The sequence below is a fragment of the Macrotis lagotis genome, chromosome 2 (assembly GCF_037893015.1).
Source record: "Macrotis lagotis isolate mMagLag1 chromosome 2, bilby.v1.9.chrom.fasta, whole genome shotgun sequence".
Taxonomy (NCBI): domain Eukaryota; kingdom Metazoa; phylum Chordata; class Mammalia; order Peramelemorphia; family Peramelidae; genus Macrotis; species Macrotis lagotis.
This window is the reverse complement of record NC_133659.1, coordinates 268,806,443-268,823,572: the sequence shown is the minus strand read 5'-3', so window position 1 is coordinate 268,823,572 and position 17,130 is coordinate 268,806,443. Positions and strand designations below refer to the sequence as shown.

The 17,130-nt window shown below is 34.2% G+C and overlaps 1 protein-coding gene across 1 annotated transcript in view; it reads right to left on the bottom strand.

Moving 5' to 3' along the window:
* The window catches only part of TRHDE (thyrotropin releasing hormone degrading enzyme), a 475,008-nt gene that overhangs the window by 15,470 nt on the left and 442,408 nt on the right, over positions 1–17,130 (bottom strand). Inside the window, exon 16 of the mRNA XM_074220778.1 lies at positions 147–314. Coding sequence (XP_074076879.1) covers positions 147–314 — 168 coding nt within the window. The remainder of the gene's footprint in view (positions 1–146; positions 315–17,130) is intronic.

Genomic DNA, 17,130 nt, shown 5'->3' with positions numbered 1-17,130 from the left:
GTTTTCAGGTCATGTCAAAAGATCCACTCAACTGAAAGATACCTTGAAGTTTTAAGGGCCCTGTTGACCAGGAGACATTAGAGAGGGGCTTCAGATAAGGATTCTAATATGACCACCTATGTATTTAAGAAAAATGAATGACCCACCTGTTTAATAAGTTTCTATCATCACTACAAGTTAAGGCTTCCAATAATATTTTCTTCTCAGATACTGCTGTTGTGGAGTGGAATTTCATCCAGATGAATTCCCAGACATCTTCATCTAATAGTGAAACTCCCGTACAATAGACGATGTCTCTGACATTTAGAGGTATTCTAAAGAAGTAACATAGTGATGTTCTATTAATGAAGCTTTATAATCTGATAGTGAAGAAATCTCCTTTCCAATCATTTTTGTAAGACTGAGTATAATTTTTGAAATAAGAATAACATGAAAAATAGGCCTTACCTGAAACAGTACAATGTTACCTAAAATTGGCGCCTGGAAGATAGTACAGGAACTCCCAAGTGAGGAGATTCCTACCAATGCAGGTTGGTAATATCTCCATTATTTTTACTTTTAGAGAGCTACTCAGAGTACTGAGAAGGTAAATTACTTGCCTAGAGTCACACAGTAAATAGGTCTTGGAGGTGAAACTTTGACCCAAGTTTTCTTGGTTTCAAGACTAGTTCTCATTACACCACTCCATACTGTCACTTGGCACAGTAGGAGGTTAATAAATGTTTGCTGGTTGATTGGTTAATAATGATGGATGCTCTAAATATTTACTGAATAAACAAGAATATTTTCTTCCTTATGGTAGTTGTAATCCTTGGCTCAAATGTCACCTCAAACACTTGGCTGTGTGACCCTGGGCAAGTCACTTAACATCTGTTTGGCCCAGTTTCCTCATCTATAAAATGGGAGCAATAATAGCACTTATCTTCCAAGATTGTTTTGAGGGTAAAATGATAAAATATTTGAAAAACACTTAGCATCTTGATTGGCACATGAAGATGCTATATAAATGCAAGTTATTTATATGATGATCATCATCGTTATTATTCAGCTCATGTGCTATCTGCTACAAGGTCTTTTCTGATCCTTTCCCTCACTGCCTTTCCACCTTAGTAATAACCTCCCTTCCACTGTTAACCTATTCTGCATTTACTGCATTCATTTTTTAAAATTAACTTCTCTATGTATATGTTGATTCTTCTCTATAGAATACAAAGAATCTCTAAGGAAGGAGTTGTTTTATTTTTATTTTTGAATTCCCAGTACTTGGCAAAATATACACACAATATTGCATAGGGATTTTAAATTAGTCTTTTAAATTAATGAATACAACCAAAAAGTAATTAATTTTTCTGCCTCCAATTTTGGAATTGCATATAAATTTCTTTTTAAAATCAGTAAAGACTTGAAAAACTGCTTAAATGCCTCAGGGAAGATCAGGATGATTTAATTTATATTTGCCACTATCCATAATAGATACACTTTTAAGATTTCACTATCACGCATGATAGTTCTGAGAATGTCTTGTCATCGACAAGACACCACTAGCTGAAAGGACTGACTGCTTAATTAGGCAAAAATAGGAACTCTCTCCAAAACTGTAGGATAATTCATTCTACAAATGATTGAGCATATAGAGTTTTATCACTCAGGTTATTAACAGATATACTGTATTACGAGCAGCAGAACATTTGGATGTTTTGAATGAACCTGGCAGTATTTTTGTAACTGCCATAAAGCCAACTAATTTTAGGATTGGTCATCAAATTGCAAAGGAGTTGAATTCTTTTACTGGATTATGATGTTGTTGGATATTAGTCAATGTTTCACTTGGCCCCAGCAGTTTTTCCTTCTAAACAGAATTTTCTTAGACACCCCATAGTTATAAAACACAATTTTGTTCTAAATAACATACTAGTGCAAAAAAATTTAAGGACTTTGTATAGATTTTTGTAAAGAAATGCATTTCTGTTTTGCTGTACACTTGCTAACCTATTATTAAAATTTCTTTGTTACTTTTATATTGTGGCAAATAACAAAGAGAAAAACACTTTCTCTGGGTTAAAGGAAGCCAGCATCCTTGCTGAAAACCAAAAATTAAATCTAAGAAGAGTCTACAGAACAGGAGAGGGTGGTTAAAGGCCCATCAGTGAAGCCTTTCTTTATTTTGCTGTCTGCATACTTTTTTTGTACAGTCTAAAATAGAAATGAGACCACAAAATAGTGATAGTCAAACTAATAGTATTTATATGGTACTTTAAAGGTAGCAAAACACTTTCCATATATTATCTTTTCTTATCCTCCTGGCAACCTGTGATGTTGGTGCAATTATTATCAACCCTATTTTACAAATGAGGAAACTAAGGAAAGGAAAGTTTAAGTAACTTGCCCCAGATTAATCCAGATCATCTGTGGATAAATTCAACTTGGATTTTCCTCTGGTCCCAGCATCCATTGAGCCATGTATGCATGTATCTAATTCCAGTACACAGAGTGGTAAACTAGAAAACATGGCTGTGTCTATTGGAGATCAATATACTAAAAATCAGATTTTCCTCAAAGAGTAGAAGTCATAATTCCTTTGTTTATATATATTTCATATATAATGGGCAAGGAGAGTGTGTTGGTTTTTGTTGATAGATAAGAATTATGCATTTAGAATTAAGCAACAACCTATTACTACAGATAAAGAAATTGAGGCTAGTAGAAGTTGAATAATTTGCCCATGGTCACATAGATAAGAAGTAGTGCAGCCAGACTTTGGCTCATTTTCTTTGTCATATTATGAGCTGAAAATCAAAATCTATGGACTATTTTGAAGCAACACTAAGATCCTGGAATTGAGCCCCTGAGCACCAGGGAAGTTATCCTTGAGTTGAAGAATCCCTGCATTGGAAATTTCAGGAGTCAATTAGTCCAACTCATTCAACCTGTACCAGAACAATAATTTCCTCTACATTCTAGAACACAGACTTATATCTGAAAAAACAATCACCCAAATGCAATTATCTTAATTCTCAGATGAGACTATGGAGACTGAGAGAGGTAAAGTAACTTTCTTAGAATAGCACAGTAAATTATCTGAAGCAGGATTCAAATTCATATCTTTGTGGATTGGATTTGAATGAGGAGGGGCTGTGCTAAGTCAATAGTCTCACTTTCTCCTCTGAAGCCATCTGGGTCCAGGGCCCAGATATGAATCTGGACAACTGAAGATGGCCCTGGATATGAGGCAATCAGAGTTAAGTGACTTGCCCAAGGTCATACAGCTAGTAAGAGTCAATCTGTATTCTATTGACTACATTGCCTCTAACCCAACATAATAATAACCTGATAATAATTAAAAGTTTATTATATATATATTATATATATAAAATGTGTATTAATAAAGCATTGATAAAATGCCATCACCATTTATATAGTTGAGGAAACTGAAACTCCAAAATGCTAGGTGATTTATCCATGGTCATATAGCTACCAAGTGTTAGAGGTAGGATTTGAACTCAAATGTTCCTAACTCCAATATACTTAGTTTACCAATACTTCAATAGTTCCCAATATACCACTACTCTCCAAATCTTCCCAATAGCCAACAAATGATCAACTTTCCTTTAATAACAACAATAATAATATCAATAACAATGAAAATAATTTATACAGTGATTTAGATTTTATAAAATATTTGACATAAATAAATCAGCTCATTGGAAGATTTCCATTTAGCAGATACACTCAAACTTAATTATTTGGACATTTTCCTTAAACTAAGCCTAAATTGTCTTCTTTGCAGCTTATAGGTTTCTTAGTCTGTGTCCATGAAACAACAAAATGAACTTAACCTTTCCATAAGATTTCTTGGAAATCTGATGCCATTTCCTCCTGAATCTTCTCTCTTTTTTTTTCAGTTATACAACTTTTGTTCCTTCAACTAATCTTTTTTGGGAAGGGTCTGAAAGCTGTTCACCATCTTGGTTGTGGCTACTCTGCAATTTGTCCAGCTATTTGACATCCTTCCTAAAGTGTGGTTCATAAAAAGGAACACCACTTTTCAGATATGATTTGACCAGAGACAGTGAGATTTGTATCTCCTCAGTTCTCCCATAATTCTATTATTCCATCAAAGATGATATTAACTTTTTCAGCTTAGAGATCCATGATGACTCAGGTCTAATTTTCAGTTCACTAAAATTTTGAGATCTCTGTCTGATCAAACAATCAAAAAGTATTTATTAAACAACTACTACAAGCCAGATACTAATGCTGATGCTGTTTTCCTTCATTCTCAAAGAAAGCCATGACATTAGGGAAGTGACACCATGACAAGAACATGGATTGGATTTGAATGAGGAGGGGCTGTGCTAAGTCAATAGTCTCACTTTCTCCTCTGAAGCCATCTGGGTCCAGGGCCCAGATATGAATCTGGATGATTGAAGATGGATGTGAGGCAGTCAGAGTTAAGTGACTTGCCCAAGGTCACACAGCTAGTAAGAGTCAAGTTTCTGAGGCCAGATTTGAACTCCTGTCCTTCTGACTCTGAGGCTGTTGCTCTATCCACTACACCACCAAGCTGTACCAGCCACTGTGAATATAGAGACAAAGATATGAAAAATTCCTGCATTTGATCGTGAGATAAAATGTACACTTCTCGGCACAGTAGGTATTTAATTGAAAAAAATGATTTGTACAGTGTCGCTTGTTGTTCAGTCATTTCACTTAGGACCCATTCTTTGTGACCCCATTTGGAGTTTTCTTGGAAAAGATACTAGAGTGGCTTGCTTCTCATTTTATAGGTATGGAAACTGAGGCAACTATGGTTATTGACTTGCCTAGGTCACAAGGCTGGATTTGAACTCAGGATTTGATTTTAATTCAGTTCTCTCTCCACCATGCCAGTGAATGGTACCAATAACTGAAGGAATGGAGACTTTAAGAGGAAGGGGTATGGAGGATTCACTCAGGCATGGAGATGGTCTGCATAAGATGCAGATGGAAAATGAAATATTAATATTAATGTGAGAGACAGTGAGAAAAGAGCAGGATGAATGGAACAACGAAGAGGTATAAACTATCATAAACCTGGAAAGGCAGGTAGGGTGGAGTCAGACTGCAAAAGACTTCAAATGCCAAAAGCCTAAATTTGTATTTTGTCCTAGATATAAAAGAGAGACACTGGACTTTACTGGAGCATTAGAGTGATATAGTCAGACTTGGACTTTAGGAATATCACCTTGGCAGATTAACTTTTATTTAGGCATGTCTTCCTCCCCGTCCTTGGGAAGTTGAGTGAATCCAAGTGTAAACCTTGGCACTTAGCCTTATTAAATTTCACCTTAGAAGATTTGGCCCAATATTCTATCCTGTCAAGATGGGTCTGGATCTTTATCATCCATCATGAAAGCTGGCTGTCCCAGTTTATTGTCTCCTGGAAACTTAATGAGCATATATCTTATGACCTTGTCCAAGTCACTGACAAAAAGGCTGGTTTCTTAGTCATTTAAAATGGTTTTATATATATATTCCTTAGAAAGGATTCTACTGGAGCAAATTATTTATTCTCAAAGGAACTATGTATATACAATTTTACTTGCCAAAGTTCCAGGTTTTGAATATAATTGCTTAATCAAACTAAAAAGGGAGGTTCTATGTTCACATTGATTAAAAATTAATTTTGAGAATTAAGCAACAGTATCCTCTCTTTCTCCGTATATATGCACATATGCACACACACATGTGTGTATGTGTTTGCCAGAAGAATATATTTTTAAATTATCATATTTCTCTCTCATGTTCTATATTTTCATCATTTTCCAAGTAAACTTGAATGCAACTTGGTGTTATTTCTCTTACTGTCTATAACTCTCCACTCATATGATGTCAATCTAGGTCATTATTTTTTTTCACTTGTAAAAATGTGTACTGGAGTTTCCCCTTTGTAATTAGTCCATTCTCCAATCCGTTATTCACACAGATGCCCAAATAATACAATGCAAAGTTATGATCAAGTCACTTCTTTGTTCAAAAACCCAGGTGGTGTAGGATTTAAAAAAATCCATTGTGGTATTTAATATCCCTCCACAATTTGACACCAAGTTCCCTTTGTTTCCTAACCAAATTTTGGGTCACAAAGTGTTATGCTTTGTTCTTTTTTTTCTTATCGGGAAGCCAACTCTAAAGCTAAATCTAGGAAAACATCTCTATGTGTATTTTTCCTCAAAGCCCAGTTCAGGTACCTCCAATATTTTCTCCTCCATGAAGCTTCTGTAAGCCCCTCAACTGAAAGAGAATGTCTCTTCCAACTTCACCTGGTCTATTTCTGGGTCTTTCATTAGCTCTTATTCTATTTCCTGTCATATTTATAGGTGTGCTCATTGCCTTGTTCTCTATTTAAGGCTGTGAACCCCTTGATGGCAAAAGCTTCAATGTTCTCCCACTGGTATTCTCAGAGTCCAGAACTGTATTGGATTTTGAATTTATACCAGCACTAATGTGAAAGATATTTTTAAATTAAACTGCCTCCACTTTCCAAATATGCACTAATTGCTTTTTTTTAAAGAGAGAAATGATTCTAGACCAGCATGTATTTCAGTAAGGTAGTTGACAACAGTGATATCAAATTCCTTACCAACTCAAAGCTCTATAGAGTAGAAATGGAAGGTGTAAACTTTACAGTCAAACTACTTGGAGCTATGATACTTGAATGTCACATGCAACTTATCAACATTTTATCCAAGTTCTTTTTTTCTTTGCAAGGCAATGGGGATAAGTGACTTGCCCAATGTCACACAGTTAGATAATTATGAAATGTCTGAGACTGAATTTGAACTCAGATCCTCCTGACTCCAGGGTCAGTGCTCTATCCACTGTGCCATCTAGCTGCCCCTCCTAGTTTATCCTAGTTAAGTTTTGCTTTTTCTTAGCACTCAATGACCTGAACATAGCAAGTATTTTGTAATATACTCTCAATATAGGAAAGATGTGATTACCCATGGGGCCCTGGAAATCATTGCTTGTTAGCATGGAGAGGATGGTTATTAAGGTGTAATCTCTCTCTCTCTCTCTCTCTCTCTCTCTCTCTCTCTCTCTCCTCTCTTTTCACTCCTCTCCTCTCTCCTCCCAGTAGAGGAATTCCAACATAGTTAATTTATAGAAGGGCATGGACTAAATTCATATGGCAGGTAGGGATGGATTGAGAATCAGTGAAATAAAGCAAAATTTCATGAACACTGAATAAAACACGGTGTCTGACACTTCAGTATTTGTTGGTAGTTGATGAGATCAAGGTCTTATGTTCCTCTTTAGTAGCTATATAAGTCATATCTTCTCTCTCTAATTACTTTTGAAATGATACAAATGGCTCTATGATCTCAATTCAGATGTTTCCCCCAAGGATGCAAATTGCATCCCATCCCTGCCTGGGAATCTCAAGTATTCATAATTTTACCCCGAGGGTTATTCAAAAATTGAGGGCCTTCTTCATTTTCTTCTCCCATCATGAAGCTATCAGTGAAACACCAAGGTTACTCTAAAGTTGTAAAAATGGAGCTGTAACAATTAACTAAGCCTGTTACTCTGGGAAAATTTTCAAAGATTTTTTTTTTGTATGTAAATTCAGATCATTAGGATGAAATGAAACACACACACAAACACACATACTTCTAAAGTATGAGCAGCAAAATTGACAGAAACTATGATGATGATTGCTAAAAATAATTCCTATGAGAGGTCTAATCAACAATATAGACAGAGGGGGTTCCTCTTTATGAAAATGAAAATTGTTTAAGTTAAAGTGAATGTCTCCAATATCATTTCTCTTGAACTGCTGCTTCAAAAGTTAACATTTTAACTGAATTTTCTCACATTTTGGAATGAAAACTTCCTTCTTATTTAATCATTATATACAGGCTACAGATAATACACATACACACATATACATACATACATATATATATATATATATATATATATATATATATATATATATATATATATATATATATATGGAGAGAGAGAGAGAGAGAGAGAGAGAGAGAGAGAGAGAGAGAGTGTCATTCCTCACTATAGGGAGCATAAGAGGCCATGAGCAAAATCTCACACAATGGATCATCAAGGATGTGCTGATGATCTCCATCAGTAGAAATAATACCAAAATGGATATCTCAAATTCATTACAGTCATAAATCTTATTTTGCTACTTCTAAATAGTCTGTGACTTTCAAGTTTCAGTCCTTAGCATATTGGATATAGCAATGTTATAAAATAAAACGACTGACAAAATGAACTATTTTTTCCCCTTTGCCCAGGGTACTAACATTACAGAAATTAACATATAATTAGATTCAACTTGTTCTGAGCTACCTCTTCCCTTCCTATTTAAAGGAGTATATGAGAAAGCATCCACTGGAGTAACAAAATTAACTTCAGAAAAACATTAAACTTCATTATATCTTGTCAAACAATTTTTATTTGATTACTACTGGAATAGATTTAACTTTACCTTACAAAATATCAAATGCAGTCTTCTTTAAGTGATAGCTATATTTCTTCTTTAACAGTTATACTTTGGGAGTGGGGCAAAAAGTCAATTAGCAAAAAGTAATTCTAAATACCCCTTGATTATTTTGGGGGGGCAGAGGTAATAGGTTGCTGCTTATTTTTTTTTAAAAACATAGGAAAGAAAATTTATTAAATTATGATTAATTGGCATATTAAAATAGTAATAGATTCAAAGAACCTGAGAAAGTCTGAATTCTACCATTGTCAACATTAATTTATTAAGTACTATTCAAAGCTAATGGCTGACTGTCATCATAATGTCCTTAAGCTAGACTCTCTGAGTCTGAGATTCCTCACTGTAACATAACTGAGTTAGAAGAGAAGATACCCATGATTCTATTCAATTCTGTGATTCTTTGATTATTTTCATTAGCAATCATAGCAATAATATATTGAAGTAATATACTGAAATAATTTCAAAAACTAAGAACCTGGAAATGTCAAACCCCACTCATTCCTCTTTTTGCCACAAATGTGTTTTTTTTTCATTACTTGTGCAACTATTGTCATTGATATATTATGATAGATTGCTTTCATCTTAAATTTTCTCACTCAAGGGGCAACTAGGTATCACAATGGATAGAGCACTGACCCTGGAGTCAGGAGGATCTGAGTTCAAATCTGACCTCAGGCATTTAATAATCACTTACTATATGACCTTGGGCAAGTGATTTAGCCTGGTTGCCTTGCATAAAACCCATAAAAAATTTCTCACTAATGCTTATGTGAGATCATTTGCTTAAAATAGCTGAAAAATGAAAGCTCACTTATTCTGTGTGTATATATGGGGATAGTCCTTTAACCTCTCAGCCTCAGTTTCTTCATCCATAAAATGGGTAAAGTAATAATACTTATATATTGCATGGTTCTTATGAGAATTCAATGAAATTACATATGAATAGAATTCCTCAAACCTCAAAAGACCATCTTATGTACAGATTTAGGCTATTAATGCTAGCTGTAATTATGTCAATCCCCTGAATCTTATCCAAACTTTTAAAATAGTTTTGATTTTGGATCAACTTTCTCAGAGCAGTCTCCTGGATTCATTTGATGTAACTTAGCCTTCAGAAAATTCTTTGATTGGTTTAGCAACATAGAAAAAAACGATAAATGAAAATGCTCAAAATGTCTTTAAGTGACTCCTGAATATAGTTGTCAGAAAAAAAGGAAAGCAGAATTAACTCACAATATTTGAAAATGCTTCCATTTAACAGATTTTAGTATCTCCTTCTTTACCTGGAATTTTCTCCCTCCTCATCTCTATGTCCTAGTTTCCCTCATTTTCTTCAAGTCTCAGTTAAATTCCAACCTTTTGAAAAAACTGTTCTTTCTTAGTCTGCTCTTATGTTATTGATTCCCCTCGGAGAATATTTTAAATTTCTCCTCTCTGTATATATTATATGTACACCTGTGTGTATAATATAGATGATATATACATATTCTTGTAAGTATTTATGCTTATATTTTCCGAGAAGTAGTCTATAGGCTTTTCCAGACTGCCAAAGTTAGAAAGCTCTGACTAGGGAAACAAATAAGGAATTGTGCCCTGAAAGATGGGCTTCTTGGGCACAGAAACTGACCTCCTCTTCTCCCCCTCTCAGAGGAAAAAAGTTAAAACAAGTTACAGTCCTTCACAAAGTTTTCCTTTTTATAAATTTGAAGTTTTATTTTATGTAGTTCAGAGGTATTATGCCTATAGAGATAAATTTATGAACAAATGCAATTGTAAGTCAAGGTCCCTTGATAATATCACAGGTTTCTATGAAGCTCTATCCTTCCTGGACTAAATAGCCCAGCTGACTTGGATGATCATTTTATTGAGCGTTTCTCATTATATCTTCACATCTCTGAGAGATAAGTAGTACAAGTCCTATTTTTCATCATTTTACAGAAGAGGAAACTAAGGTTCTGAGAAGCCTTCTGAAAGTCTGATAGAAGTTTCTCCTACTTCAGATAAAAATGAGAAAAAAAAAGCATAGATATCATCCTCAGCTGCTATCTTAACAATAAGTAACTATCAGTAACTATCTTAACAATAAAGCAAGGTGAAATTTTTCATCAGCTTGTAGAAATGAATGGGTAATTTTAAAAAATATATGTGTGTGTGTGTGTGTGTGTGTGTGCCTGCCTATCTGTAAGGTCTTAAATGTAAGGTCTTTTATATTAAAGCTTTCATAGGCTCTTTACAGCCACATCAACTTTTACTCCTAGCTTTGCCCACTAAATACTGAAGTCAGATAAAAGTCCTGGCAGCAGCATCAAAATACTTTCCTTGCCATGTCAACAAATGCCCATTGGCAAAGAGAGAATAAAACACCCATTTCAAGCGGGGAGCCACTTGACCTATGGAAAGGATGCTAGGCAACAGTGCATTTAGATGGGCATTTTTGTTCCAAATGTTTTTCTTTCTCTGGGAAGTCCTTTCATTGGTGGGCCAAGTTACATTTGTCCACAGCCTTTGAAACTTAACTATAACAAAAAGAAGAAAAACAGTGGGATACAAGAAGGGAGAGGATCACAGCTAAGACTGTACTTCCTGGCATTATGCCTAAAAGAAGAATAGAATTGGAGAAACCTGGTGTGTTGCCAGCAATTTATAGCCCAAACTAACTGATTATCTCTGAAAAAAGATGCACGGTAATATTTTTTAAAAAACCTTAATTTTGAATATATCTATAACAAGATCATTAAGTGATGGGAATGGGAACAGGCATTTTGTAAAAATGAGATTCCAAAGATAAGATGAAATCATCTTGTAAGGCACCACACTTTCTAAAGAGGTCTTTTACAATTGAAATAAGGCTGGTTTCCATCATATGTGATGGCCCTGCAAGGGATAAATTAAAATTAGTAATCCACATGGCATTCTAAATCTTATGTATTATGCTATAATCAATTTTACTCTTATTTCAGGTAAACATTTTATTATGGAAAGCAATGATATGGTTCTAGCCTTTCATCAAGGTTTTAGGTCAAGATCAACAAATGTTGCTTGAACAAAGAATGAGACAGCTAAGAGCAAACAAAGGCAGTGATTCTCTCACTCTGAACATTCATTCATTCATTATTTTTTGCTTCTTTCATTTCTTCTAATATGTAGCTCAGTCAATGACCAACTTCCATGTAAAAGACAAGTCCTAGAATGAATATTCTTTCCCAGTGTGTTGCTAATCATTTACTCAAGGGAAACCAGTCTAAGGTAATCTTTCATCATCTTTCTGTTTGATTTATAAACATTTCTCAAAATTACTTTTTTCAGAAATGAATTCTCTATTTTTCCTATCTCAGCATTTTATTTTCTAATCACTCCAAACTAAAAATAATGAAAAATCATGGAATTACAAAATATTAATTTTGAAAGGACATTTGTAAAGCATCTATTCCATTCCTCTACCTACCAGTAAGATAATAACTAAACCCATCCAGATATGTGCATAGGACATATATGAAAATGCTTAATACATGGCTCTCCCTCTCCCATTTATTCATTCACCCATCCCTTAAAGTAGCCTTTTCCTTTGTACTAGATAATCCTTATTTTCTAAGAGCAGTAGTTATATTTCATGGTGGATATTGGGGAGTAGAGGCAGGAGATTAAGAAGTTCCACAGGTGCTGTCAGGAGAGAGATCATCTTGAACTGACCAAAAGATGAAAAAAACAAAAGTAGTGGGGTTAAAAACTTCTTGCTACAGATATGTGAGGCAGTTTTGTCAAACTGATAATAATAGAGAATTTATTGGGTTTCCAGGGCATATATCCAAATCATCACAGATAACCTAGCAAGATTTGCCAAAACAGATGACTATGACCCAGTTCTGGTGACTACATGGGCACCAGAAGGAATCTAGGAAACATTTCCAAAGATCGTTAGGTCCTGGGCAAGAAATCGAAAAATCATAAGGGAACAGGTGTTGTTTTCATCAATTCTGCTCACTGAGTGCAAGGAAAAGAGCAGAGTAAATCTGATCTTGCAAGATGGGGACTGGGAATGGGATTTGGACATCTGCTACAGAAACGACAGCTCCTGGTCAGGAATGGAGTGCATCTAAAAAAATCTGGAAGGAATAGTCGATGACCATTACTGTTTTTTTTTTAACAGATACATCAACATATATCCTTGGTGCAAAAAAAGGAATAATGTATTATGGAAATGAAATAAGAATGTTAATCCTACCTAAGTGTTCCCAATCCTAACAGGGGCAGGGGAGGGAGGGAGGGTGTGAGGGAGGAAGAGGGAGGGAGGGAGGGAGGGATGGTGGGAGAGAAAGAGAGAGAGAGAGAGAGAGAGAGAGAGAGAGAGAGAGAGAGAGAGAGAGAGAGAGAGAGAGAGAGAGAGAGAGAGAAGAGGGTGAGAGAAAGAATTACAGAAACAGATACACAGAGACAGAAAGTTCATACAAATGGAGAGAAGGATGTGAGAAAGAAAGAAGAGAATAGAAGGAAGGAATGGAAAAGGAGGAAAGGAAAGAAGGAGGAGAGAGAATGTGGGGAGGGAATTTATTGGAAGGGAAAGGTGGAGAAAAGGAAGAGGTGAAGCCTCAAGTTTCCAAAATAAGGTAATGGAGAAACAAAAGTAAAACATAAGAAATTATGTTTTTGAAACCATGTTATCAAAAAAATGTTGTATGCCATCCAAACAAAAAAGTCAAGGGTAATTCAGAAAATCATAACTAGATTAAGAGATTTAAAAAAAATAATTACAAAAGAGAGTAAAACAGAAAAGATATGATTAAAATACACACAAATAAAACCAGAAACAAAAATGGGAATAGACAAAGAGAGGCAAAGATGAAGAACACAGAAGAAATTAAAGCTAGGAGAGAATAGTTCAAGTGATAGAAGGACAGATTTTAAAGTTATTTTACTGAAAAGAAAGCCAATAATGTAGTATTCTCTAATTTTGAAGTAATAATTCAGAGCATATATCCTTTTGTACTCAAAATCAGTAATACCCTTAATGGTGCAGAATAAGAAATGCTTTAAGAAAAACAAATGTAGGAAAATTAAGATATCTATGGCAACCCACCATAAATCAGAGAACAGCAGGCTACTCATATAAATAGCTCAAATAGCACATCCTAATTTAAATCTTAAAAGTTATACAGGTGTAGTAGAAGTTGTAAAATGGCTTATAAATTACCCTAACTTTTTCATGGATTCTTGTGGTGAAGATGTGATAAATTGCTTCCCAATAATCATAGGGAGCTTATTTATCCATAGCTTCTCAGCTCACATGCTCTATATACATCTACAAGTATTTCTCTTTTTGTTTATCCAAGACTGAGGGATATTGCAAATTCACAGTGCCTGCTAGGTTAGGAAATACACTTTCACTGAAGAGATTAAATGTACTGCCTAAATTGCAATAATTATGTATTAGCATCAGGGGTTAACTTTTAGATTTGCCTGATAAGTAATGGGAATGTTACAGATGGGTTACAATAATAAATTCATATGGAAAATATAGTTTTCATTCAATCTGATTCTGGGCAAGAATACTTAATGAAAATCCCACTGGGTCACATGAAGTTCTATTTAGGAAATCACCTTTTCTGCATTTACATTTTATAATAACCATTATCCTCTATTTTTAAACTAGTATGAAAATTACATATATTTACTGAACCTATCCAAGATCAGGACCTATAGATGTGAGTGTCTAAACAAGTATATCTTATCTTCATTTTCGAAGTATTGAAAAGGCCATGGAGGTTAACAAAACTGATCCTCAAGTTCAGGAAGAGTCTTGATTTTGTTCATTTTTTTAAGGCAGAACCATGGTGCTGTCATTGCTAGGGAATGTGAGTAATGTGCTTTTTTACACATGAAAGGGTAGCATAAGCATCATCTCAGAGAAAACTGAAAGCACAAAAAAGGAAAAAACTACAACTCTACCTCTTTTTTCTTTCTACCAAAAAAGCTTTTTTACTGCTTTAAAATCCAAATTTGAATTTCTATAACATCATTTACAGGTTCAAAGGTAAAGAAAATATTATTGTCTCTTTTAAAAAAAATGTGTTCCTTAAGGGTATGATGACTGGAGAGTTGGCTAGATAAAGAAGTGGATAGAGTACTGAATTTGAAGTTCAGTCTGATTCAGATACTTACTAGCTATATGACCCTGGGCAAGTCAGTCAACCTCTGTCAGCCTCAGTTTCTTTATCTATAATATAGGGATAAAAATCTTACTGATCTCACAGAGATGTAAGGCTCAAAAGAGTTAATATAGGTGAGAGTTAAAGTTAATTTAACTTTATAAACATAAAGTGTTTCATAGGGTGTCCCAAAAGTCTTATTGGAATTTTAAGGTTTAAGGCTTCAAACTGCATTAAGTCTTCTGTCCATCTTGTATATAGTTAGACTGAATCAAATAATTTCTAATGACCCTTCCAACTCCTAATTCTTTGTTATAGCAGCATATGATACCTATAAACTTATGAACTTTTGGAAGTTGTGAAATTTTACATGATAAAACTTTTTCTTATATAATGAAATTTTATATGATGAAACATGTTTTTAAAGAATTAGAGTGAGGAATATTAAGTATGATTTTAAAAAATCTATACAGGGACAATTAAGTGGTACAGTGGAGTCAGGAAGACCTGAGTTCAAATCAAGCCTCAGACACTTAGTAATTACTTAGCTTTGTGACCTTGGGCAAGTCATTTAACCCCACTGTCTTGCAAAAAACAAAAAAAATTATTTTTAGAAAATTATCAGTATATATGCTACCAGAAAAATCATGCATCTCTGCATCCTCCCAGAGAAGAAAATATAACTGGGTTGGAAATAGCAAATCAGGATTAATGGAATATTATGTATATGTATAAAATGTAAGTAGAAAGACATTGATTCTGGGAAGAGAAAGAAATATAATTTTATTTATGTTAACCACCTTTCTCTATAGGGGTACACACAATATATACACATTAGTATATAGTATATAATATATAACTTTTCATTGAGAAAAATGTCACTTAATTTCTCTAAGGGAGGATATTAAAGAAATAAACTTTCAATACATTAAATTTGATTAGCTTTAGGTGATAAAATATTATTTAATGAAATTATTCTACTTCTATCAAAACCAAGATATTTCAAATAATTTCAGAATCAAGAGCACAAGTCCCTGAAAGAATGCCTAAAAGAGGAAAAAAAGTCCAACATCCATTTCAATTTGACATTTTGTAACAGATGTTATCTTTGTGCCAAAGACTGGTTTGGTCCAGGGTTGGTTTTTCTTTTATTTCTTTTATGATACCTATGATTAATCATGACATGTTCTGCATTTCAGGGGTTTGTGGGAGTTTGTGGGCTTTTTGTGGAGGGGAGAGGAGGTAGAGGAGGTTATAGCAATAAAAAGATAGGATAGAACCTTTTATTTCATCAGTATAGGGGATTTTCACTGAGGAACTAGGTAGCTATGTGCATAGTGAATAGACTGCTGGACCTTGAGTAAGGCAGTCTAAGACACTAGTTCTGTGACCCTGTTTTTTTCTTTCCCCTCTCTCTCCTTTTCTCCCTTCCTTCTTTCCTTCTTCCTCTTCTTTCTTCTCCCTTTCCCCTCCTTTCTTCCCTCCACTAAATATAGATCAGTGACATTTTTGTACTTAAAGTCTTAGAGAGTTGCCTAGACTAGCATATTGATAAGGTAAGTGACTTGAGCACACACAGTCAGTATGTCATAGAAGGGACATGAACTCATGTCTTCATTGTTTCAAGGCTGATGTCCACTACACTGATATTAAATGTTATTACAAGGGCACCAAGAGCCAAGAAAAATTTTGATAGTTGGTATAATTTTTATTATTTCTGATAAGGAACAATGAGGAAAGACTAAGATTTTTAACTACAGAGAATAAACAAAACAGAAGTGCAGCTAGCATACAAAAAGGAGAATTTTTAATGACTTCTGTTAGATTTTGGATAAATGCAGAAAAGATCACAAAATGGAACTCATAGAAAGACTTACCAATTAACTTTGAATTCAATGAGCCAAATTCTCCCTGCTACTTATTGTGAGAAAAGTAGATATTTTGGAAAGCTAGAGAAATATTTGCATATGATTATAACTAAGAAATAAATCAGATTTTATTTACATGTCTACATATGGATTTAACTAGACTTGTAGTGGAGGGGAATCAGAAGATTTGAAAAAATAACTATTTCAATAATAAATGATTACACATATATTTTTTTAAAATATAGCATTAAAGTATAATAATCTTATGACCAGTGGAAGTGTTATCTAATTGATGTTATCACAATAATATTCAAATTGAGGGTGAAAAAATATGAACAAAGAATATATTGCAAATCATTCAAAATTAACTTGTCAACTTTCCCAAATCATAATTTTTGCACAAAAAAATGACTATATTCAATAAAAATTACTAACCATTTGTTCTCTATGTAAGCTAAATCATATAGTGGCAAAAGGTCAAGATAAATCCCAGTGTCAGAGAAAAGAAAGATGGGGAGGAATACGAGTAATGACTTCTGCATTATATGCCAAAGTCACCTTCTTTCCATTTTCACCAGCTTTACAAAAGTTATTCCTTATGCCTTGAATATAA